The 24,868-nt window shown below is 42.8% G+C and overlaps 1 protein-coding gene across 1 annotated transcript; it reads right to left on the minus strand.

The window, feature by feature from the left end:
• Window positions 1–14,784: 14,784 nt before the first annotated feature.
• LOC127340255 (uncharacterized) lies at window positions 14,785–15,334 on the minus strand. Its single transcript, XM_051366026.1, has 2 exons — window positions 14,941–15,334; window positions 14,785–14,813 (listed from the first exon to the last, which is right to left on the minus strand). Exons 1-2 carry the CDS (start codon window positions 15,332–15,334, stop codon window positions 14,785–14,787), a joined length of 423 nt encoding a protein of 140 aa, XP_051221986.1.
• Between the last annotated feature and the right edge of the window lie 9,534 nt (window positions 15,335–24,868).

The following is a 24,868-nucleotide window of genomic DNA, read 5'->3' on the forward strand; positions in this document are numbered from 1 at the left end:
TTATCATTTTTTGCGTGAAAAGTAATGCCTAAAAGAGTTTATAATTTTTAGCGCGTGAAAATAAATACAGAAAACCGCCCTTTAGCATACTTAGAGAGTGGAAGGTAACCGCCGACAGAGAGAGAGGGGTTATCCTGCCCGTTAGATCATACGATCAACGGTCGGCGGACACGATCCGCGTGACATGGGATAGACCAATCAGGGCAATGTTGCACGTGTGAGAGAATTTGTGGAGGGAGAGGGCAAAACTGAGTAGTATCAAGAAACCAAGGGCACCTATGTAATAAACAGACTAAGGGATTCAAATATGAGATTTAAAAAATGGAAAATGCGTGTTTTGTACAATAAAACCCATCTTGGCCTATCTCAAACTATTTGCAATACAAATATACATGAGTGTGAGAATTGTGGCCTCATTTAGACAAAGTATGTTTTGGGGAAAGCTGTTTTGGGAAGGGCTTATTGTGGAAAACCATGCACCTTCATAGCTACTAGGTGATTTGAGAAGGCCTTTGAGAAGTGGCAATTTGTGGTAAAACTTGATTTATCTATGACTTATCTATGTTTTGAGAACTGGCAATTTGTGGTAAAGACTCCATGAGTATGTGCCACTATTTTTCGGAATTTTTTGCACACTAAATGACTCATTTAACTAGTTAATCTCATTTGTTGACTGTCTGTTGACCAGCTACTTGAGGGTAAAACTGAGCATATTGCACTAGCCAGTATTAGCACTCAAGGGGAAAACTGAGCACACAAAAAATGCTAGTATAATGCTCGAGGTTATACGTGAGTATATCTAAATTTCCAGGGTTAGACTCGAGGACGCGTGTTGCGGTGCAGAAATGAAAGACGTGCAATTGTTGATGCGTAGACGCCGGTCGCGGTGCAGAAGTCGAAGACGTGCAATCGTGGACGCGTGGCGCATTGCAGAAGTCCAAGACGTGCAGACGTGCAGCGGTGGACGCGTAGGACGCGGGTCGCATTAACCACCCCTTGCCTTTATAGACGCCTCCTCCCACTATCTCTGTCACTCTCACTCGCCTACGCAACGCCACCTCTCTCACGTCCCATCATCTTCTCCAAAGCAAAAAACCCTCTCCCTCTCCCTCTCCTCTGCCGGCGAGATGGACAAGGAGAATGCCAATCCCATCGTCCACGGCGCCGTCGGCTCCAAGCGCGACGCCTCCCTCTTCGACGCCGTCCCCTCAACGGACGTCGCCGCGCGCGCTTCTCCGCCGGTGCATCGGAGGCTGCTGCCGCCGGTCGCGGTCAGATCCCGCCGGGATATGACCCCTACGAGCCGGTGCCGTACGTCCCGCCCCCGAACCCCTACGACACCTCCATAGAGGACCCATGGAACGAGGTAACTACGGTTTGCTTCCTTTTTTGTTCCCCATTCCTTTTTGAACCCTATTTGTGCTGGTGTAGATGGATCTGTGGATGGATGAGTATTGGGCTAATATTTGCGCCGATTTTATTCCATTTTGCTTTGATCCCTCCTTGATTTCGTTTAAGATTTGGGGTTTGATACGTCTCCGACGTATCGATAATTTCTTATGTTCCATGCCACATTATTGATGATATCTACATGTTTTATGCATACTTTACATCATATTTATGCATTTTCTGTAACTAACCTATTAATAAGATGCCGAAGAGCCAGTTGCTGTTTTCTGCTGTTTTTGGTTTCAGAAATCCTAGTAAGGAAATATTCTCGGAATTGGACGAAATCAACGCCCAGGGGCCTATTTTCACACGAAGCTTCCAGAAGACCGAAGAGTCAACGAAGTGGGGCCACGAGGTGGCCAGGAGGTAGGGCGGTGCGGCCCAAGCCTTGGCCGCACCGGCCTGTCTCCTGGGCCCCTCGTGACGCCCCTTGACCTGCCCTTCCGCCTACAAATAGCCTTCATTGCGAAACACCCAGTACCGAGAGCCACGATACGGAAAACCTTCCAGAGACGCCGCCGCCGCCAATCCCATCTCAGGGGATTCAGGAGATCGCCTCCGGCACCCTGCCGGAGAGGGGATTCATCTCCCGGAGGACTCTACGCCGCCATGGTCGCCTCCGGAGTGATGAGTGAGTAGTTCACCCCTGGACTATGGGTCCATAGCAGTAGCTAGATGGTTGTCTTCTCCTCATTATGCTTAATTGTCGGATCTTGTGAGCTGCCTAACATGATCAATATCATCTATCTGTAATGCTATATGTTGTGTTTGTTGGGATCCGATGGATAGAGAATACTATGTTATGTTGATTATCAATTTATGTCTATGTGTTGTTTATGATCTTGCATGCTCTCCGTTATTAGTAGCGGCTCTGGCCAAGTTTTTGCTAGTAACTCCAAGAGGGAGTATTTATGCTCGATAGTGGGTTCATGTCTCCGTGAATCTGGGGGAGTGACAGAAACCTCTAAGGTTATGGATGTGCTGTTGCCACTAGGGATAAAACATTGATGCTATGTCCGAGGATGTAGTTATTGATTACATTACGCGCAATACTTAATGCAATTGTCTGTTGTTAGCAACTTAATACTGGAAGGGGTTCGGATGATAACCTGAAGGTGGACTTTTTAGGCATAGATGCATGCTGGATAGCGGTCTATGTACTTTGTCGTAATGCCCAATTAAATCTCACAATACTCATCATAATATGTATGTGCATGGTCATGCCCTCTTTATTTGTCAATTTCCCAACTGTAATTTGTTCACCCAACATGCTATTTATCTTATGGGAGAGACACCTCTAGTGAACTGTGGACCCCGGTCCAATTCTCTATACTGAAATACAATCTACTGCAATTGTTCTACTGTTTTCTGCAAACAATCATCTTCCACACTATACATCTAATCCTTTGTTACAGCAAGCCGGTGAGATTGACAACCTCGCTGTTTCGTTGGGGCAAAGTACTTGGTATGTCTTGTGCAGGTTCCACGTTGGCGCCGGAATCCCTGGTGTTGCGCCGCACTACATCTCGCCGCCATCAACCTTCACGTGCTTCTTGACTCCTACTGGTTCGATAGACCTTGGTTTCTTACTGAGGAAAACTTGCCGCTGTGCGCATCACACCTTCCTCTTGGGGTTCCCAACGGACGCGTGTCGAACGGAAAGACAATACGTCAACCACGCGCATCAAGCAAATTTCTGGCGCCGTTGCCGGGGACGTGAAGGAACAAGATTTCTAACTCCCACGTCAACTACACGCCAGCAAGTAAATTTCTGGCGCCGTTGCCGGGGAGATCAAGACACGCTGCAAGGGGAGTCTCCACATCGCAATCTCTTTACTTTGTTTTTGTCTTGCTTTATTTTATTTACTACTTTGTTTGCTGCACTAAATCAAAACACAAAAAAATTAGTTGCTAGTTTTACTTTATTTACTGTCTTGCACTCTATATTAAAAATACAAAAAAAAAATTAGTTACTTATATTTGCTTTACTTGTTTCAACATGTTTCCTTTTAATTTTATCGTAAAAGACATGCCGGTAGTATGTGGATCTATAATTGGGAGAAATAATATAGAAGAATTTTTCAATCATGTTAGTACCGTCGAAGATTTTGAAGATAGACACTTGGTAGAACTTGCTCCTACTTATGAAATTGCTGCTGCTGCTTTAGTTCGCATGTTGGAAACTAAATTTATTAATCTCAATCCTATAATCCAACACATGTTTCTTACACTCAGTGATATGGAAGAAGGGGAAAAGAAAGATTTTGTTTTAGAAACCCTTCTTAGAGAATTTGGTGGTATAGCAAGAGAGGCTAGTAAGGTCTTTATTAAATATAAGATGCTTGGTTCTTACACCAATTTTGTTAGTCTCCTTGAAAATATGGACATGGAGAGAATAAGGTACACTAATAATATTAATGATGGTGGGGAGATCAAAGCACCAATACCATGTAAGCTCCTAGCGATGAATGACGCACTAGAAAATAACTATGCTTGGCTTGTTCCTGAAAATTTGTTTGATGAGAGTAGCAAGCCCAAGACTAATGAAAAGGGAGCCGCTAAAACTTATGTATCCAACATACTATGCATGGTTGAGAAAACTCCAAACCCCGCTGTAGATGCACCATCCTTTGATAATACTTGATATACACTTTCTGCGCCTAGCTGAAAGGCGTTAAAGAAAAGCGCTTATGGGAGACAACCCATGTTTTTACTACAGTATTTTGTTTTATATTTGAGTCTTGGAAGTTGTTTACTACTGTAGAAACCTCTCCTTATCTTAGTTTTGTGCATTGTTGTGCCAAGTAAAGTCGTTGATAGTAAGGTTCATACTAGATTTGGATTACTGCGCAGAAACAGATTTCTTTGCTGTCACGAATCTGGGCAAAATTCTCTGTAGGTAACTCAAAAAATTATGCCAATTTACGTGAGTGATCCTCAGATATGTACGCAACTTTCATTCAATTTGAGCATTTTCATTTGAGCAAGTCTGGTGCCTCAATAAAATTCGTCTTTACGAACTGTTCTGTTTTGACAGATTCTGCCTTTTATTTCGCATTGCCTGTTTTGATATGTTCGATGGATTTTTCGATTCCATTGACTTTCAGTAGCTTTGTGCAATGTCCAGAAGTGTTAAGAATGATTATGTCACCTCTGAACATGTATATTTTGATTGTGCACTAACTCTCTAATGAGTTGTTTTGAGTTTGGTGTGGAGGAAGTTTTCAAGGATCAAGAGAGGGAGATGATACAACATGATCAAGGAGAGTGAAAGCTCTAAGCTTGGGGATGCCCCGGTGGTTCACCCCTGCATATATCAAGAAGACTTAAGCGTCTAAGCTTGGGGATGCCCAAGGCATCCCCTTCTTCATCGACAACATTATTAGGTTCCTCTAGTGAAACTATATTTTTATTCCATCACATCTTATGCACTTTGCTTGGAGCGTCTGTATGTTTCTTGTTTTTGTTTTGTTTGAATAAAATGGATCCTAGCATTCTTTGTGTGGGAGAGAGACACGCTCCGCTGTTGCATATGGACAAGTATGTCCTTAGGCTTTACTCATAGTATTCATGGCGAAGTTTCTTCTTCGTTAAATTGTTATATGGTTGGAATTGGAAAATGATACATGTAGTAATTGCTATAATGTCTTGGGTAATGTGATACTTGGCAATTGTTGTGCTCATGTTTAATCTCTTGCATCATATACTTTGCACCCATTAATGAAGAAATACATAGAGCATGCTAAAAATTGGTTTGCATATTTGGTCTCTCTAAGGTCTAGATAATTTGTAGTATTGAGTTTGAACAACAAGGAAGACGGTGTAGAGTCTTATAATGTTTACAATATGTCTTTTATGTGAGTTTTGCTGCACCGGTTCATCCTTGTGTTTGTTTCAAATAACCTTGCTAGCCTAAACCTTGTATCGAGAGGGAATACTTCTCATGCATCCAAATACTTGAGCCAACCACTATGCCATTTGTGTCCACCATACCTACCTACTACATGGTATTTCTCCGCCATTCCAAAGTAAATTGCTTGAGTGCTACCTTTAAATTTCTATCCTCTACCTTTACAATATATAGCTCATGGGACAAATAGCCTAAAAACTATTGTGGTATTGAATATGTACGTATGCACTTTATCTCTTGTTAAGTTGCTTGTTGTGCGATAACCATGTTCCTGGGGACGCCATCAACTACTCTTTGTTGAATATCATGTGAGTTGCTATGCATGTTCGTCTTGTCTGAAGTAAGGGAGATTTACCACCTAATGGTTAGAGCATGCATTTTGTTAGAGAAGAACATTGGGCCGCTAACTAAAGCCATGATCCATGGTGGAAGTTTCAGTTTTGGACATATATCCTCAATCTCATATGAGAAAATTAATTGTTGCTACATGCTTATGCATAAAAGAGGAGTCCATTATCTGTTGTCTATGTTGTCCCGGTATGGATGTCTAAGTTGAGAATAATCAATAGCGAGAAATCCAATGCGAGCTTTCTCCTTAGACCTTTGTACAGGCGGCATAGAGGTACCCCTTTGTGACACTTGGTTAAAACATGTGCATTGCGATAATCCCGGTAATCCAAGCTAATTAGGACAAGGTGCGGGCACTATTAGTATACTATGCATGAGGCTTGCAACTTGTAAGATATAATTTACATAACACATATGCTTTATTACTACCGTTGACAAAATTGTTTCTTGTTTTCAAAATCAAAGCTCTAGCACAAATATAGCAATCGATGCTTTCCTCTTTGAAGGACCTTTCTTTTACTTTTATTGTTGAGTCAGTTCACCTATCTCTCTCCACCTCAAGAAGCAAACACTTGTGTGAAGTGTGCATTGATTCCTACATACTTGCATATTGCACTTGTTATATTACTTTACATTGACAACTATCCATGAGATATACATGTTACAAGTTGAAAGCAACCGCTGAAACTTAATCTTCCTTTGTGTTGCTTCAATATCTTTACTTTGAATTATTGCTTTATGAGTTAACTCTTATGCAAGACTTATTGATGCTTGTCTTGAAGTACTATTCATGAAAAGTCTTTGCTATATGATTCATTTGGTTACTCATGTCATTTACATTGTTTGGATCGCTGCATTCATTACATATGCTTACAATAGTATGATCAAGGTTATGATGGCATGTCACTCCAGAAATTATCTTTGTTTATCGTTTACCTGCTCGGGACGAGCAGAAACTAAGCTTGGGGATGCTGATACGTCTTCGACGTATCGATAATTTCTTATGTTCCATGCCACATTATTGATGATATCTACATGTTTTATGCATACTTTACATCATATTTATGCATTTTCTGGAACTAACCTATTAACAAGATGCCGAAGAGCCAGTTGTTGTTTTCTGCTGTTTTTGGTTTCAGAAATCCTAGTAAGGAAATATTCTCGGAATTGGACGAAATCAACGCCCAGGGGCCTATTTTCACACGAAGCTTCCAGAAGACCGAAGAGTCAACGAAGTGGGGCCACGAGGTGGCCAGGAGGTAGGGCGGCGCGGCCCAAGCCTTGGCCGCGCCGGCCTGTCTCCTGGGCCCCTCGTGATGCCCCTTGACCTGCCCTTCCGCCTACAAATAGCCTTCGTCGCGAAACCCCCGATCAGAGAGCCACGATACGGAAAACCTTCCAGAGACGCCGCCGCCGCCAATCCCATCTCGGGGGATTCAGGAGATCGCCTCCGGCACCCTGCCGGAGAGGGGATTCATCTCCCGGAGGACTCTACGCCGCCATGGTCGCCTCCGGAGTGATGAGTGAGTAGTTCACCCCTGGACTATGGGTCCATAGCAGTAGCTAGATGGTTGTCTTCTCCTCATTATGCTTAATTGTCGGATCTTGTGAGCTGCCTAACATGATCAAGATCATCTATCTGTAATGCTATATGTTGTGTTTGTTGGGATCCGATGGATAGAGAATACTATGTTATGTTGATTGTCAATTTATGTCTATGTGTTGTTTATGATCTTGCATGCTCTCCGTTATTAGTAGAGGCTCTGGCCAAGTTTTTGCTAGTAACTCCAAGAGGGAGTATTTATGCTCGATAGTGGGTTCATGTCTCCGTGAATCTGGGGGAGTGACAGAAATCTCTAAGGTTATGGATGTGCTATTGCCACTAGGGATAAAACATTGATGCTATGTCCGAGGATGTAGTTATTGATTACATTACGCGCAATACTTAATGCAATTGTCTGTTGTTAGCAACTTAATACTGGAAGGGGTTCGGATGATAACCTGAAGGTGGACTTTTTAGGCATAGATGCATGCTAGATAGCGGTCTATGTACTTTGTCGTAATGCCCAATTAAATCTCACAATACTCATCATAATATGTATGTGCATGGTCATGCCCTCTCTATTTGTCAATTGCCCAACTGTAATTTGTTCACCCAACATGCTATTTATCTTATGGGAGAGACACCTCTAGTGAACTGTGGACCCCGGTCCAATTCTCTATACTGAAATACAATCTACTGCAATTGTTCTACTGTTTTCTGCAAACAATCATCTTCCACACTATACATCTAATCCTTTGTTACAGCAAGCCGGTGAGATTGACAACCTCGCTGTTTCGTTGGGGCAAAGTACTTGGTTTGTGTTGTGCAGGTTCCACGTTGGCGCCGGAATCCCTGGTGTTGCGTCGCACTACATCTCGCCGCCATCAACCTTCACGTGCTTCTTGACTCCTACTGGTTCGATAAACCTTGGTTTCTTACTGAGGGAAACTTGCCGCTCATCACACCTTCCTCTTGGGGTTCCCAACGGACGCGTGTCGAACGGAAAGACAATACGTCAACCACGCGCATCAAGAAAATTTCTGGCGCCGTTGCCGGGGACGTGAAGGAACAAGATTTCTAACTCCCACGTCAACTACACGCCAGCAGGGTTCGGCCATTCGGTTAATTTATGCAAGTAACAATGGGATCTCAATCAGTTAATTTATGCAAGTAATCATAGGATCTCAATCAGTTATTTTATGCACGAATCAAAAGATATCAACCGTTTAATTTTGCAAATAATCTGGAATGTGTTCAAGTTCAGATCTGGAATCTGTTTCTTTGCCTATGATGAATCGGTGGGCACAGATTTTTACAGGGAGGGTTCAGCGAACCATTTCTGTGTACAAATCTATTGTGCATGAGCTTTGGTTCGCTTACATCGTCCCTGTAGACATATAATCGTGTCCACTCTAACTGAGGCTGCCTCTGTTTTTCCTAACTTTGTTATCATGCACGTTAGTCATCGTTGCAACTCATTCACTAATAAATTCCCGTTTGATATGGATCAGCTGTCTGGCAGCGATGACGAGCACCATGACGTCAAGACTCGCCAGGTGCTGCGGAGGCTGCAGGTCGGCCAGTACGTCTCCTACCTCGCCGTCGCCAAGGGTGTCTACAGGTACCCCTTCTGCACTAGGAGGCTCGGCGGCACTGACTTCAACTGCCTCCTCACGCATGCCGAGAACATCGGCCACACCAACCCCAAGGTCGGCGCGTCGGTGAACCCCAACTCCTTCCGCGCCAAGCACTTGGCGCTCGGCATGCACCTCCGCAGCATCCAGCGGGTGGAGATCTCCGGCGGGCGCATGCCTCCGCTCAAGCCCAAGGCTCCCAAGGGGAGCAACAAGTGGAGGCAGAGGCAGATGGGGTAGGCGGAGTCCTGGACGTGTGCTGCTGCTGCCTCCTCCATTTTGTTGTTGGGATCCCTTTTTTGTTAGCTAGGGATCCCTCATTGTTATGTTATTAGTATGATGGTGCTGTACTGCTGTGAAGAACCTCGAACCCTACTATGTTTGGCTGCTGAATGCAGCTTATTATCTATATTATCTATCCCTATTCTACTATATGACCTTGTGAATTTATCGTACATTTCCTGTAGATTTGCTTCTAGATTTAGCTACATACATATGGACCAGATGGAGTACTAGATTGGGCTCCCTACTAGATTTGCTGCCATATTGGGCAAACAACGAGGGCCAAAAGGCACAAATAATAATTGAAGAAAGACAGAAATGCAAGCTTCTCTAGATTTGATACTAATTAGGTGAAAAAAGGCAGAGAGAAGGAGGCAGAAAAGGTACTCTTAAAAGGGAAATGCCAATGGCCGAGAGAGACAAAACCCAGCTCCTGCTCACGTGCAACCAAACGCTATCTTGTCCTGTCCCACGCGGTCCCTTTCTACCAGCCCCACGCGACGCGGGCCCACACGACGCGGCCCCACACGTCAGCACGGAGCGGTCAACTTAACGGGAATCCTGCCGTCTGAGCTGCTTCTGCGGGTTTCAAACAAGCACTTGGGGAAAACTGAGGAAAAACTAAGGAGCTGGGGAAAACTGAGCACAACTAAGGAACTGAGGGCACGAAAATAGAAATCCCATAAAAATATAGTGTCTTGAAAGATGACCTGATATTTTTGTTGATGAAGAAGGGAATGCCTTGGGCTTCCCCAAGCTTTGACGCTTGTACCTCTTGGATATTTCTTGGGTGACATGGGCATCCTCAAGCTTGAGCTTTTGTCCATCCTTCATCTCATCACATCATTTTTCTCTCCCTACGCTTGAAAACTTCCTTCATACAAAACTTCACACAGTTTTCATTAGCAACATTAGTGTATTCAAGATAATAAATCCACTTTAGTTCAGTTTCAGCACAATTAAAACATCTATTAGAACATTAGCTACTGTAGTAACATCTTTTAAAACCTCTTTCCCTCAAAAGAACTCAAAAATAAAAATATTAAGAGGCAAATGCAAAAACTGGTAAAACTCTGTCAAAACAGAACAATAGGTAAAGATCGATTTTTTTCAAAAATATTATGTTGCTCAAATCGAAAAGTGCAAAACTAATGAAAGTTAGATAATAACCCGGGGCAGGCGCCCACAAATTTTCAGATCAATCCGAATTTCTGGCTGAGAGTAATAATTTTTTTGATGGAAGCTCAAAATCTGTTTTGGGACATCAACTTCCCCAAGTGTGACCTTCTTCCTATTAGAGGCTATTCTTGGCACAAAAACGAAATAAAAAGGATAAGGAGAGGTTGTTAAAGAGGTAAAAACTTTCAAGACTGAACAAAAGAAAAATTACAGAAATAAAACATGGGTTATCTCCCAAGAGTGCTTTTTCTTTAATGCCTTTTAGCTAGGCACAATAGTTTGAGAAGATGCTCACATAAGAAATATGCATTGAAGTAAAAGAGAGCATCAAGAAGTAAATATAAAACAAATTTCAGTCTAACCCACTTCCTATGAAAAATAATCTTGTAAAGAAACAAGTCATGGAAGCACAAAGCAACAAGCATAAGAAAGCAAAAAACAAGTGCAACTTCAAAATTTTCAACATAAAGAGGTGAAACTTAATATTGTTGAGATACAAAAAAACATGTTTCCCGCTCTCATAATAAATTTCAGTAGCATCATGAATAGAATTAACAATATAACTATCACATAAATATTATTATCATGAGCCACATGCATAAAATAATTATTACTCCCCACGTAAGCATAATCATTCTTATTAATTGTAGTGGGAGAAAATTTAACAAAATAGCTATCATTATTATTCTCATCACTATAATCATCAAGTATAGAAAGCATATTGTAATCATAATTAATTTTCTCCTAAATAGTAGGTGGACTGAAAATATCATATTCATCATTGTAATCATCATATATTGAAGTTATAGTATCATCATAGCAAATTTTCTCCTCTAAAGCTGGGGAACTAAAAAGATCATTTTCATAAACTAGCTTCCCCAAGCTTAGATTTTTCCATAGCGTTAGAAATAATGGTGTTCAAAGAATTCATACTAATAACATTGCTAATAGCATGCAAATAAAGTTTCATAGGTTTTTTAATTTTCTCTTCAAACACCTCATGTCCTAACTCAAGATAAATACTATAAAGCTCTCTAATTTTTTGTTGTTTTCCATTAAACCTAACTAGTGAAAGTAAAAACAAGAAACAAAACGATATAATTGCAGAATCTAAAGGAAATAACTTCGAGCACTCACACACCAGCAACAGTACTAGAAGATAGCTTAGTGGCCAGAGGATGTGAGTACCTTTTACCTTACCTCCCCGGCAACGGCGTCAGAAAAGAGCTTAATGCCTACGCACGCTTCTATTCTTGTAGACAGTGTTGGGCCTCCAAATAGAAGGTACTCACATCAGCAAGTTTCCCTTAAGTAAATCACCCAAGGATTATCGAACTCAAGGAGGTAGAGGTCAAAGATATCCCTCTCAAGCAACCCTGCAATTAAGATACAAGAAGTCTCTTGTATCCCCAACACACCCAATACACTTGTCAGGTGTATAGGTGCACTAGTTCGGCGAAGAGATAGAGAAATACAAGTAATATGGATGATTATAAGTGGTAATTGCAATCTGAAATAAGAATAGCAGCAAACAAACATGTAGCAGAACTGGTTGTAAACGGTGTTTCACTACTTAGAAACAAGGTCTAGGGATCTTACTTTCACTAGCGGACACTCTAAACAATGATATCATAATTGAATACATAAATATCATCTCTTCACTATGCTACTCTGAATCACTATCCGGTTGGATAATGAACGCCAATTCACCGTGTAGGGCTGCAAAAGCACTCCCTAAAGTCCGCGTTCAAACCTAGGGACACCCACTCTATCACTTTGAGCATCCAAAGATAGTACTAACAAACACCACAATTTCATAGAGACATCCAACTCAAATTATAACTCATGATAAGTATTTCTATAATCTTTAGCCTAAGAGACACACATGGTGCGCACACTGTCACCTTCACACCGTGGGGCAAGGTGTATCCGGAGATCACAATAACAAAACCACTTGAGTAACATAATAGATGAAGAGTAACGTCTACTTATTCAACTAGATTACAAAGCTCATGATCACATAAAGATCACACCATTGGGGAGAGAGATAAACCACATAGCTACCGGTAAAGCCCTCAGCCTCGGGGAAGAATTACTCCCTCCTCATCATGGGAGTCAGCAACAGCGATGAAGATGGCGGTGGAGTCGATGGAGATGGCTCCGGGGGCAATTTCCCGTCCCGGCAGCGTGCCGGAACAGAGATTTCTGTCCCCCGAAACTTGTCTTCGATGGTAGCGGAGCTAATGGTGCTCCGGTGATGGCACCAGACAATCTTGTTGTCGGTTGTTGTGGAAGCGGTTGGGAAACCCCAAGAGAAAGGTGTGATGAGCACATCAGCATGTTTTTCCTTAGTAAGAAACCAAGGTTTAATCGACCAGTAGGAGAAAGACGTGACTTATGAAGGTGTTGCTAGCTGACTATTGGCAGGGTGCACTACCGGTGTCAGTAACAACGTGGAACCTGCACACAACACAACCAAAATACTTTGCCCCAACTTACAGTAAGGTTGTCAATCTCACCGATTTGCTGAACACAAAGGATTAGACGTATCGAGTAGAAAGAGATGTTTGCAGTAATTAAAGAGAATAGAGCTTTGCAGTAAGTAATAGAGCAGGATTGCAGTAGATGAATTTATCAGTGTAAACGAAATGACCGGGGTCCATAGTTCACTAGAGGTGTCTCTCCATAAAGATAAATAGCATGTTGGGTGAACAAATTACAGTTGGGCAATTGACAGAATATCGACCATACATGAAAATATGATTACTATGAGATTCGTTTGGGCATTACAAGATAATACATAGACCGTAATCCAACTGCGTCCATGACTAATAATCCACCTTCTGGTTATCGTCCGAACCCCTTCCAGTATTAAGTTGCAAGCAATAGATTATCGCATTAAGCAATGTGTGTAAAGTAAACAATAAAATTACCCTGGATAAAATATTGTTGTTTTGTAGCTAGTAGCAACAACACATCTATAATCTTAGAAGTTATTGTCACTCTTCCAGAAAACTAGAGGCATGAACCTACTATCGAGCATAAATACCCCCTCTTGGAGTCACAAGCATCTACTTGGCCAGAGTATCTACTAGCAACGGAGAGCATGCAAGATCACAAAATAACATATGCCATGAATATATAATCGACCTCAACATAGTATACAATATTTATCAGATCCCAGCAAACACAACATGTAGGATTACATAAGGATGATCTTGATCATGTAGGGCAGCTCACAAGATCTAAACATGAGGCACAAATTGGAGAAGACAACCATCTAGCTACTGCTATGGACCCATAGTCCAGGGATGAACTACTCAGGCATCACTTCGAAGTCTTGCATGGCGATGTAGATGCCTCCGGTGATGATTTCCCCCTCCGACGGGGTGCCGGGAAGAGCTTCAGAACCCCACGAGATGGGTTCCACAATGGCGGCCACGACGAAACTTTTCGTGGATGGAGGCTCGGGTATTTAGGGTTTCCCGAGATCGTGAATAAATAGGCGGATGGGCGATGTCGGTGGAGGCTAGGGTGTCTCACACCACCCCTAGGCGTGGGCGAGGGCCAGGCCGCGCCTAGGGCAGGTGTGGCCGCCCTGCTGCCCCCCTTCGACTCCCCTCTGGACTCTTTCTTCGTTACGATAAAATATTGACTTCGGCTTTTGTTTCGTCTAATTCCGGGAATATTTCCTGTACAACTTTTATGAAATACAAAAACAACAGAAAACAGGGAACTAACATTGTGGCATCTTGTTAATAGGTTAGTGCCGGAAAATGCATAAAAGTGCAACAAAGTATGAGCAAAACATATATGAATTGGTGTAAAACAAGCATGGATCATCAAAAATTATAGATACGTTTGAGACGTATCAGTAGCTACAAAACTTTTCATAGGATTTTGACGTCGGGAGCAATATATAGGCGAAAGGGTGATGTCGGTGGGCACCCGGGGGGGGGGGGCACACCATGCCTAGGCGTGGCTAGGGGGGCCGCGCCTAGGGGTGGTGTGGCCGCCTCCCGGCTCTTCTCTGTCTCCCTTTTGGGCTCCATATTTGTGACAGAAAAATAGGAACTTCAGCTTTTGTTTCATCCAATTCCGAGAATATTTCAAAAACAACTTTTCTGAAATACAAAAACAGCAGAAAACATGAACTGGCACTGTGGCATCTTGTTAATAGGTTAGTTCCAAAAAATGCATAAAAATGTCACGAAGTGTAAACCAAACATATATCAATTAGTGCAAAACAATCATGGAGCATCAAAAATTATAGGCACGTTTGCAACGTATCAACGTACAAATCTTTCTTCCCTCCAAGTACAGGGTTTGAGATTGTCTTCAAATTTTTTGACCATCTTGAATAGATGCTATCAGCCAGATAGTACCCCTTGTCGTGTTGGTGACCATTGATCCCAAACTGCACCGGAGGAGCAATACCTTCAGCAAGCTTTTGGAACACATTCGAGCACTGCAACACATTGATGTTATTGTGTGATCATTCCATACCAAAAGAAAAGTATGCCAAATTGAGAGATCCTGGTCTGGCACAACCTCAATTACTACACTTCATGATCCTTTGTAACCTTTGTACATACCTTGATGCGCAAATGGATAATTCTTCAATGTACAGTTGTATACAGTCGATGCTTCTAAGCATCCCAAGAAACACTCTATGTTATGTATTAATATCCTAAATGTGTCTTCTGCATTGGGTGTGTGCGGGTAGTTGTTTCCAAATATCGCGTCATGTGTATCTCCAGGCATTCCGTACGGAAGCATCCGGAGGGCGACTGTGTATTTCTCAATTGTGGAGAAACCAGGTAAGCCGATGGAATCTCTCTTCAGTTTGAAGTAGTTGATCTCCCTCAAATTCTCAACAATCTTCAAAAAGAGCTTCTGGCTCATCCTGAAATGGCGGCGAAATATGACATCGACGTGCAATGGATCATCGGCGAAGTATTCAGCGTAGAGCATGCAAAAGCCTTCCATCCTCTACCCCGGCTTACTCTTTCGGTGCCCCGGCGTGGAACAACCGATCCTCGGCTTATCCCCGACCGTGACCATGGATAGGAGGGCGACCAGGATCGTCAGGTGTTCTTCGTCGCCGATGGTTTTCACATTGTGGCAACGACAATGACTTCCTCGTCTATTAGAGCGACGAGCGCCTCATCATCGTCAGAGTCCATCACCTTGTCAAACCGCCGAAAACCTAGGGCGTAAGGTGGACACTGGGTAGGAACAGAGTGTGCACAGCGTGCTGGCAGCGGGAGGGATGACGACATGATAGGGCAGCGCAGTAGCGCAGCTAGTGGGAAAGTATATGCGGTGGTGAAGACCGGGAGACTACCGTCCAGCAGCGGCTAGAGTTCGTTGCGGTGTCGATCTACGTCGCGGGAGGGCGAGATGGGGAGGGTTTTCTTTTAGTGTCGCCCACAGAGTTGGCCCGCGGTGTTATGTCGTCCATCCGGCGCCCCCGCTAGCCCCCATGGATTGGGTTCGGCCTGTGGCCGCTAGATGAAAAAATTGGCCATGCCGGCGTAAAAACCAAATTGGGGACGCCAAACGAAACCATATTTTGTCACCGATGCCCCCATTTCTACGTTTTCAGCCCTTAGGGAGGGGGGGGGGGGGGAGTGGAGATGCTCTAAATATCAGCGATATTGATCAAGTTGCGGGGCGCTTTTGTTTTTCTTACGTTTGGAAGTGGAATGCATTGCCATCATCGAAAAATAATACTCCATCCTATCTAAATTAATTAACTTCACTTTGTCTAGACAGAGAGATACCTAGATGCCTTTATTAACTAGATAGGGATGTACTACCAAGAAGTGGAATTAATTAATTTGAATTGGGGGAAGTAACTTATTTCGGTGTGCTGATATTAGGCAATAACATATCTGAAAAATCCATACTAAATTTTAGCAATTTTTCTTGCTACGATGCTATTTTTGAAATAGCAATGCTACATAGAGCTAAAATAATACTTTCGCAAAGCCAAGGCCGTGTTATTGTTGAAATCTCTTAAAAGAGTATATTATTTTTAGAACTAAATTAAAATATTTTTTTGTTAAAAAATTATATTTTCCTAAGCATTGGCGCAATGGCCCAAGCTTTCCTCCTTAGTAAGACGATTCTTGATGAAATATGATTACTTGCACTTACATTATTAAATGTACTTAGTATTTTCATTTGTCTTATTATTCATCATGGATGTAGTGCATAAAAAATATTACTTTATACCTCATTTGCTTGTTGCTATTCTATAAAGAATGAATCATTTAAATTTGTGTAGTATTACTTGTTATATCTAACATAGCAACAAACTTCAAAGTTCATGTTTACTTTTATTACATTTACGCTCGAGGACGAGTATAGGTTAAGCTTGAGGATGTTGCAACAACAACATCAAAGCATTTTTTCCACGCAAATTGGAGTAATCTAGATATAAAACCCAACAGAAATAAAAGTAAGCCAAAAACAAGAACAAGATGAAGAAAGAGAGTAAATTAAGATTCAGGCACATATTGATCGCAGGGCATCTTCCATAAGTCATATTGTATGGATGGTAATTTCTCCGATACATCTGGGGGATATGGCAAGGCAACCAGCAGATCATCGGTAGGAGTAGTTCTGGTAGTGTGTGAGTGGATGCCAACGCCATGTGTAAAATCTGCGTTGGGCTGGAGGGAGTAGTATACTTCCAAAACATATACACTTGTTCAAAATATTAATAAAAAAATAAAATAAAATGAAAAGTAGAAAGCAAAAGAAAATGTTAACATAAAAGTAAAACAGGAAAAAAAGCAGAAACAGAGAGCAGAAAGCAGAAAAAAAAGGGGGAAAAGAAAAGCCCGGTACCTCTAAATGGATCCGGCCTTTCATCAAAATGCTTCAGGCAGGACACCCAAATCCAGCCTACCACTGCCCAAGCAAGCCGTGGGCAATTCCTATTCATCGCTTATTGCGATCCGTATCTGGGACGCCGCACAGGGACGGAATTCCATGGGCCGGCCCACAAGTAGCGATAAAGGCTGTTTTCCGGTTTATGTGCTTTGATCGCGTCGTTGTCTGGTTTGTGGTCTTCCTTTTTACTGTACGATTTTCTTCCGGTTTTAAGTTTTTCTGATCGGTTTTCTTCTCAAGGTTTTCCATCTTTCTCTCAATTTTTTTTAAATATAAACAATTTCAAGACTTTTTTTTTTTGAAATCTACACAAATTTCAAGTTGAATATTTTTAAAGTTTGAACTTTTTCAAAGCTGAACGATTTTTAAATTAGAACAATTTTTTAATTTGAACATTTTTTTCTAGTTTGAACATTTGTTGTAGTTCGAACATTTTTTTAATTCGAAGATTTTCCAAATCCGAACAATTTTGCAGTTTAAATATTTTTCAAATTTGAAATTGTTACCATTGTTGCTTCTCCAAATTTTGTAGTTTAAACAATTTTCGGAATTCTGAATTCTGATCGTGTGGTTGCTCTTCGGTTTTTTTGTTGTTCGATTTTTTTCGGGTTTCTTTTTCTGTTCGGGTTTTTTCGGTTTTCTGTTTCTGTTTCTGTTTCTGTTTTTCCATCTTTCTTCTTTTATTTTACTTTATTTTTTCTAGTATGAACAATTTCAAAAACCGAACAAATTTTGAAATAGAAATAAATTTAAATTTGAAATTTTTTAAGTTTTGAACATTTTAAGATCTGAACTATTTTAAAAATTAAACAACTTTCCTATTTTAACATTTTGAATATTTAAACCTTTTTTTTAAATCTGAACAATTTTTTATTTGATACTTTTTGAATTTGAACATTTTTGAAATCTGAATATTTTTTCAAATATGAACATTTTTCAAATTTGAACATTATTTCGAAATCTGTTTTTCTAATACACCCAAATTCAAATTTGAACATTTATTTTGAAATTTGACTTGTTTTCAAAAAGAATCGCCAGAAAACCGGCCCAACGATTGAATCCACCGATCGAGCGAATGAAGGGCGAAGGCAAGCTCGTGCAACAGCGAAGTTAAATGGGCCCGGCCCAGGTTGTTTTCCCTTTAGCGATAGGAGTCCGTTGCATCGCTGAAAGCGATCTATAGGAGCACCCCAAGCCGTGGACGTCCGGGTAGCCACGCATCGCAGGCAAGCCTCTGGGCCTGATGCACGCTGTCCACGGCCCATGGAAGAATCCGTAGTAGACAGGTCATTTCGCTGCACACGCCGCGCGGCGGCCCGCATAGACTTCTGGAATCTTCGCCCAACGAAGACGAAGGATCAACACCAGGTCGCAGCTCGAATGTTCATTCTTCCCAAGGAAGAGTATCGGATTAGATCGTCCGTCATAGACCACAGATACAATACCAACACAACACGCACGCGTCGATCGTAGAGATCTACTAGATTCTAGAGTTCCGTCCAGGAAACAGAGTAGCTGGAGATTAATTAGTGTTCCGATACCGATAGCATGGCCATCCCGCCGGCCGCCGGCCGGCCGGACCAGATTCCCCAGAGAGTTGGAACGCGCGCGGATTCCCCTCGAGAAATTCTCAAGACCGACGACGCTGGTTGCTTGGGATAAAGATCCCTTGCCGTGGCAACGCTTATCTTTTTCTTCTCACTTCCGATGGGTCATCCATCTACCAAGAACAAAGTTGCGCCCACCGGTCAAGTCATCGCAGTCGTCGGTACACGCAGGAAAGAGAAAGAGAGATGCTATATGTTCTTCAGGTGGCTGCTGGTACCGTCGACTCGCAGTCGCCGGGTGAGATAGTGCAAACGTTTGTGGTTTCTCACCACAACGTCGATCCTAAAGCGCCCGAGCTTTTCCCGCAATAATACTCGCGGTCACTCGGTCACCGGGTATAAAGATAGGATAAGCCACCGAAGCCTCTTTCTCATCTCCACATGGGGCAAAGGTTCCAGATTCCGTCGACCCGGCGGGCTACCGGCAGATCGATTTGCTTCGTCGGCACTGTCGAATTCAGAATCCAGTGCCCCGTCACGCTCCGCACGCCTGCGCGATCTTTCCTAGCTAGTGGCCGTCTCCCTCTCTTTCTGAATACGTGGATCCACCAATCGGGTGTTTTTGTTTCCATATACGTCATGCATAATTGGTGGTGTTGTATCCTAATCCACCTATTGGTTCATGGTTTGATGCCTCTGTATTTTTTTTTTCGTGGATGCGGCTAGTTCTCGGTCGACCTAAATCTAACTTTACTCATTCTCACCCGATTTCATGTGTAATTCATGTGCAACTAAAAAAAGATCTGCAGTGTCATTCTCACGTGCACGGTTCACGAAGTCATCAAGTTAAACCATAACTAACTTAATTCCCAATCAACTTAGAACTAGCAAAAGTGTTAATTCTCAATCATCTTTGAACTAGCAAAAGGGTTTCTTCAAAAGGAAGATTATACCGCTGGGTCTTTGCATCACCAAGGCCAAATCATCAAAAAGCAAACAATTTTTCTACCAGAAAGTCAGAATCATGACTATAGATCAATACATGTCAAAAACACTTGATTGGGTGGGGGATCTCTCTATCTTCCCCCACACACGAGAACCGCTCGGGTCGCTCCCCCTCCAGGGCGACCTAGGGCGGAAACCCTAGCCGCCGCCGCCGTCCTCCCCTCCTCCTCCCGCCCTCCTCGTCGTCCCCGGAGGTCGTCGCCGGCGAAGCCGGGCGCGGCCGGTGATGGGGGCGGCGGGGCTCCTCGCGTGATCCCTCCGTGCGGCGGAAGGAGGCTAGCCTCCACACGGGGGGGATGGCCCCGGACCGTGGAGGGTGGTGGCGGCGCGGCCCCTCGCCGGGCGGCCGGTGTTGGTGGCGGCGGCATGGCCTTGATCTGGGGGCGCAGCTCTCCTCTTCCTCGTCGCGGCCTTCGGGCGGGCGGTGATGGGGGCGGCGTAGCAAACCCGGAACATGGCGGCGCGATCCTCTCCTTCCGTCCTAGCCTCGGCTTCGCCGGGCCAGCGATGATGGAGACGGATCTCGCACTGCTCCTCCTCAAGGTTTGGGACCACGGCACCAAGGGCGGCGGCCCTGGATGGCGGTGGCGCCGTCGACACAGTGGCGAGGTGGCGGGCGTGGTCCTAGGGTCTCTCTTGCGTGAAGAGGAAGACCTACCGGAGGCCTGGACTCGTGATCTAGCCGGAGTGTTGAGTTCCGGAAGGCTCCGCCGACGAATGTAACAGTGCTTTGTGCCTGGAGTTTGCTGGATCGGTGGTATTCGGTCGTGCGCACCCATGCTTTTATTCCGACCGATTGGTTCTGGAGGGAGCGGCGCGAAGCTCTTTTTCTGTGCTGACATCAAGTGACTATGGATCCATGATGAAAGTCGGAAGAAGAGAAGTACATGAAGGCCGGAGGGGAGGACTAGCTAAGGGAGGTTCAAGTCTTCGCGCTGTTGAGGGACTTGTTTGGTGTTCCGGGCCTCACAACAGCGGTATGATAGTGGGGGCGACAACAAATGTGAAGTTCAGAGTCCTACCTTTCAGGGTGAAATCCCAAGGTCTGGCCTTAACTGGTTGTGCCTGGCAATGACCTTGTTGGAGGCATTGTTTTGAGAGTGGGGACTATCTTCAGGGTGAAAACCTAAGATCATTGATCGGGCGACGACGGTGTTAGAGCACTGTTCCCTTCTTGGAGGCGTCGTTTTTGGAGAGTCTGTATTTCAGGTGTTGTCTTGGCGGTGGATGTATTGTTGTTGTTAGGCCCGAGATACTGTAGCGGGACTTTTATTTCTTAGTTTTCTTTTCCTTTTTTGGCTGTGTGCATCCGTAGTGCCATTAGGGTGGTGCGTTGTTGCAGAGGCTGGGTGTAATTGATATCTTTTTGACATTAATATATTCTCTTTATCGAAAAAATGTCAGAAACACTTGCAACGATATCATTGTTCATCCGCATTCCCTTCAAGAAGAAAGAAACATACTTGCGTCGAGTAGCTGAATCCAGCCTGAACGACCAGAAACAAGAATTTTTCATCTCAAATGTTGAGTCCAACTAATCAAGGGTGGAACACCCACACGAAGATGAAAAATTCAACAAGGTGACACAAAAAGACTCTTGTTGCTCCTGGATCCGATCATTAATGGTGAACAGGTCGATAAACAATTTCGTACTCCCTGGTTCTTCCAGCATTTTTCTGCGGCTTTTGCTTCGGTGTCCCCCCTCCCCCCTCTCCGAACTTTGACCTCATGTGGACGGCTAGGATTTTCTGATAACCCTTCGTGGGCTAACTTATTCTATCAATTTTAGTGATTGGGAGGGGTGAGGAGGAGGACACCGAAGCACACCTTTTTCTTCTCAGCAAAGTCATACTGACATCATAGGAAGAACCCACTTTTCTGACAATCAATTCAAACTTGTCAATGTTCACCCCTAATGAAATACCACGAGAGTGGCCCTGAGCATGTAACCACACCTAAGTAAAATGCGGATTGCTAAAGAACTTCTCCAACTCCTTCTGAGAACAAGTTTGCCTAATGCTTTCCTGCAGGCCTATAATCTCTACCTGCTTCTGTGAGCAAACTACCTCAACTGTTTCTGTCTGTCAAAGCTCCAAAATCCTCTTATATTCCAAATAATTGCTACCATTTACATTTGGTTATTTTTGATTTAGCTCTCTTAACAGGCTTCTCCTTATCACGCCTTTATATTGTCTCCATTCCACTTGTTAAGAACACAACATTTGTTTTACTCCTGGTCACCGTCCCTTCCACTGTGAACTGATTCCCAGTAGAACTCCCATAATAGTCGCTGGATACTGACGCCCTTTATTCTTTTTTCCTTTCTTCCAAGTATTTCTGGATTTTTGCACTAGCTTCTGCTAGCTTAGGGCTTCCCATAATAGTTCTTTAGCTTACAGAATGGGAATTTGATGGATATTGAAACCATAAGAAGACTTAAAATGACACTTTACTATCTAAAGCTATTTTCTCAAGATATCCAGGCGTTGCAGAATGGATATTTTTTAAAATTTAAAAATATGATTTTAAAACTTAGATAAATGGCCTGCCTTAATTTTAAGGACTACACGGAACAGTGCGAAGTGATGGATGATTCAAAGGATAGAGGGGAATCAAGAATCTGATGAGGATAACATTCGCTGCGTTGGATATCCAAAGCGATTATTTTTCTTGAGATGGATCTTTTGCAGATCCAGAAAATACTTTTTTTTTTGCAGAAAAGCTTGCCGGAAAAATACAACAGAGGGAAAACCTTCGCAAGTAGTATGTGCCAGTACATATCCTGGAGATTTTATCACAAGACCGACCGTTATCATGGCGCACTAGATGCAATTATGCAACTGCAAAACAGCTTTACGACCTCTCATTCTGTCACCTACCGCTGGCCTCCGAGCACGGGAATCTCCTGCCATGACACCTCACAGATCTATTTTGCCAGAACTGCAATTTGTTGGTTGCACGCATGCTGATTATCCATTTGGCATCAGAAGGCCAAGACGTGACATGGAATTGGAATGATCTTTTCGTACCTCACACACTCTAGCCAGTATAAATAGGTAGCTACCTCCTTGATACCACAGCATCTCAAAGCAGAGGCACAACTGCACAAGGCACACACAAAGCAGGCAAAACCAAAGCAGAGCAAATGGAGGGCAGCATGAAGAACGGCGTTCGAGGGATCAAGGGGAAGGTGGCGATGGCGTACTCCAAGTACACTGGCGGCAAAGCCCAGAGCAGGCCTGCTCCAACCGTTACTGCGCATGCCTACCAGCCCAGGTACCCTGCTTCTTCCATAGACGCGACGGCGAGCAGCGCCTACGCCGCCAGCGGCGACGTCGACCAGAGGGCCACCGCCTTCATCATGTCTGTGCGAGAGCGCTTCAAGAACGAACAGAAGATGGTGAGTTAAGTAAGCTCCGGTCGCCGTCGGTTAGTCTAGGCTCCAGAAGGTGTTCTATATTTGATGGAATGTCTTCCGAGTAGCCATGGATATATACATGCATCTAGCTAGTTTACATGTGTACTCTGTCTCTTCTTTTTCTCTCCTTTTGTAAACTTCAGTTTGACCATGTAAGAGTGGATGGGATGATAATATAATTCCCATTTCTGAAACCATGCTGGGTATGAATATGATTCTCCATTGGAGTTTGTGTAATTTCCTTGTTGGTCCAAAATCAATCTCTGCCGTGTAAAGAAAATTATGTTTGATTTTTTGTTTATATCGAAAAATTGCTTACCAGTATGCTATTTAAAAACAAGTGTTTTCTTTTAAGCTAGATGTAGGAACATCCCTAACTCATTTCAGATGTTTCCATCGTACAAAAAATTCTGAAAAAATGACACCCGGAACTACTGACGTTGTGTTGATTATAATTTTCTTTGTTGGAACCATTTCAACTTCTTTAGCTCTTTTTTCTTTTTTAACCTTTGTACATATTTTTATGATGTGAAATAAAAGGCTGTGGGGGGCTCCCGTGCAGTAGTTAGCTTCAAAAAAAAACTGCAAATAAACAGTTATACATGTTGTTGACATGGAAGTCTATCGAATGGGTTTACTCCATGACTCCATGTATAAGCTCTACGTTTTTCACTCGATTTCCCAGGAAGCTACCTTCCCCCAACTTCCCCAATAACCGATCATCAAGTTTGTTTAGGCTTCCGAACTATTTTCCTCTCTACTAGTTTAGAAGTCTAAACAAATTTAGAACACGTCTTATGGCTTGTTTGGTTATTGGGGATGGAAAACCCTAGGAAGTAAATCCCCACCGGGGAATTCCGTGCACTTTAGGAAACCCCTTCAATCGTGGGAAAATACCCTTGTTAATGTTAAGACAATAAAGGGGATGGGAAGGAACACAATATATTAACAAATACATCGGTGCAATAAAAAAATCAACCACAGACAACTCCAAATGTTTTTCATAAAATTGTGGTATCAATTTTAGAATATAAACTATTCCATTTTTCCGGAAGTTTGGTATTAATTTTGAAGAAAATAATTACAAAATTCAAGATACACACATAATTAGCAGAACAACTAGTTATAACATGCATATGACCAGTCTTACATGAACTCAGACAAACACAAAAGGTGAAAGTACTAATTATGGTTACAAGTTCAGCAGTAAACAATATTTTTTGCATTCAAAAACATCACAATTATGTGATTAAATCAATACTGAACTTGGAAAAGCTTCCACCATAAATTTCTTGAACATTTCTCTCGACTTGCAGGAAGGAACCTGCATAACTAAGGGTATTAAATTTTTTAAATATAAGCAAAATCAAATAAAAATGATTTATTTCCTCTCAAATATAAGCTCTATTTTGTAATCACTCTACAATACTAAATATAATCATGAATGTTTCTATCACAGTGGTTACACTTACACAACTCTGACCCTTTTCAACTCGACGCAATAGCGCATCATACCAACTATAGAGGGTAAATTAGCATGGAAGGATGCAATTGGTTCATCCCATCACTGGTCTACCGCAGCTCATCCATTTCAGATAAGAATTGTAATTGTAGATTAGTTAACATAAAACAAACTCATGTAAGTTACCT

The sequence above is a fragment of the Lolium perenne genome, chromosome 3 (assembly GCF_019359855.2).
Source record: "Lolium perenne isolate Kyuss_39 chromosome 3, Kyuss_2.0, whole genome shotgun sequence".
Classification (NCBI taxonomy): Eukaryota; Viridiplantae; Streptophyta; class Magnoliopsida; order Poales; family Poaceae; genus Lolium; species Lolium perenne.

Bases quoted from the DNA above. Each gene is read 5' to 3' on its own strand.
- LOC127340255 (XM_051366026.1), bottom strand. From the start codon at position 15,334: ATGGAAGGCTTTTGCATGCTCTACGCTGAATACTTCGCCGATGATCCA. The intron at 14,814-14,940 runs GTATGTACAAAG...AATGTGTTGCAG, and splicing joins TTATCCATTTGCGCATCAAG to TGCTCGAATGTGTTCCAAAA.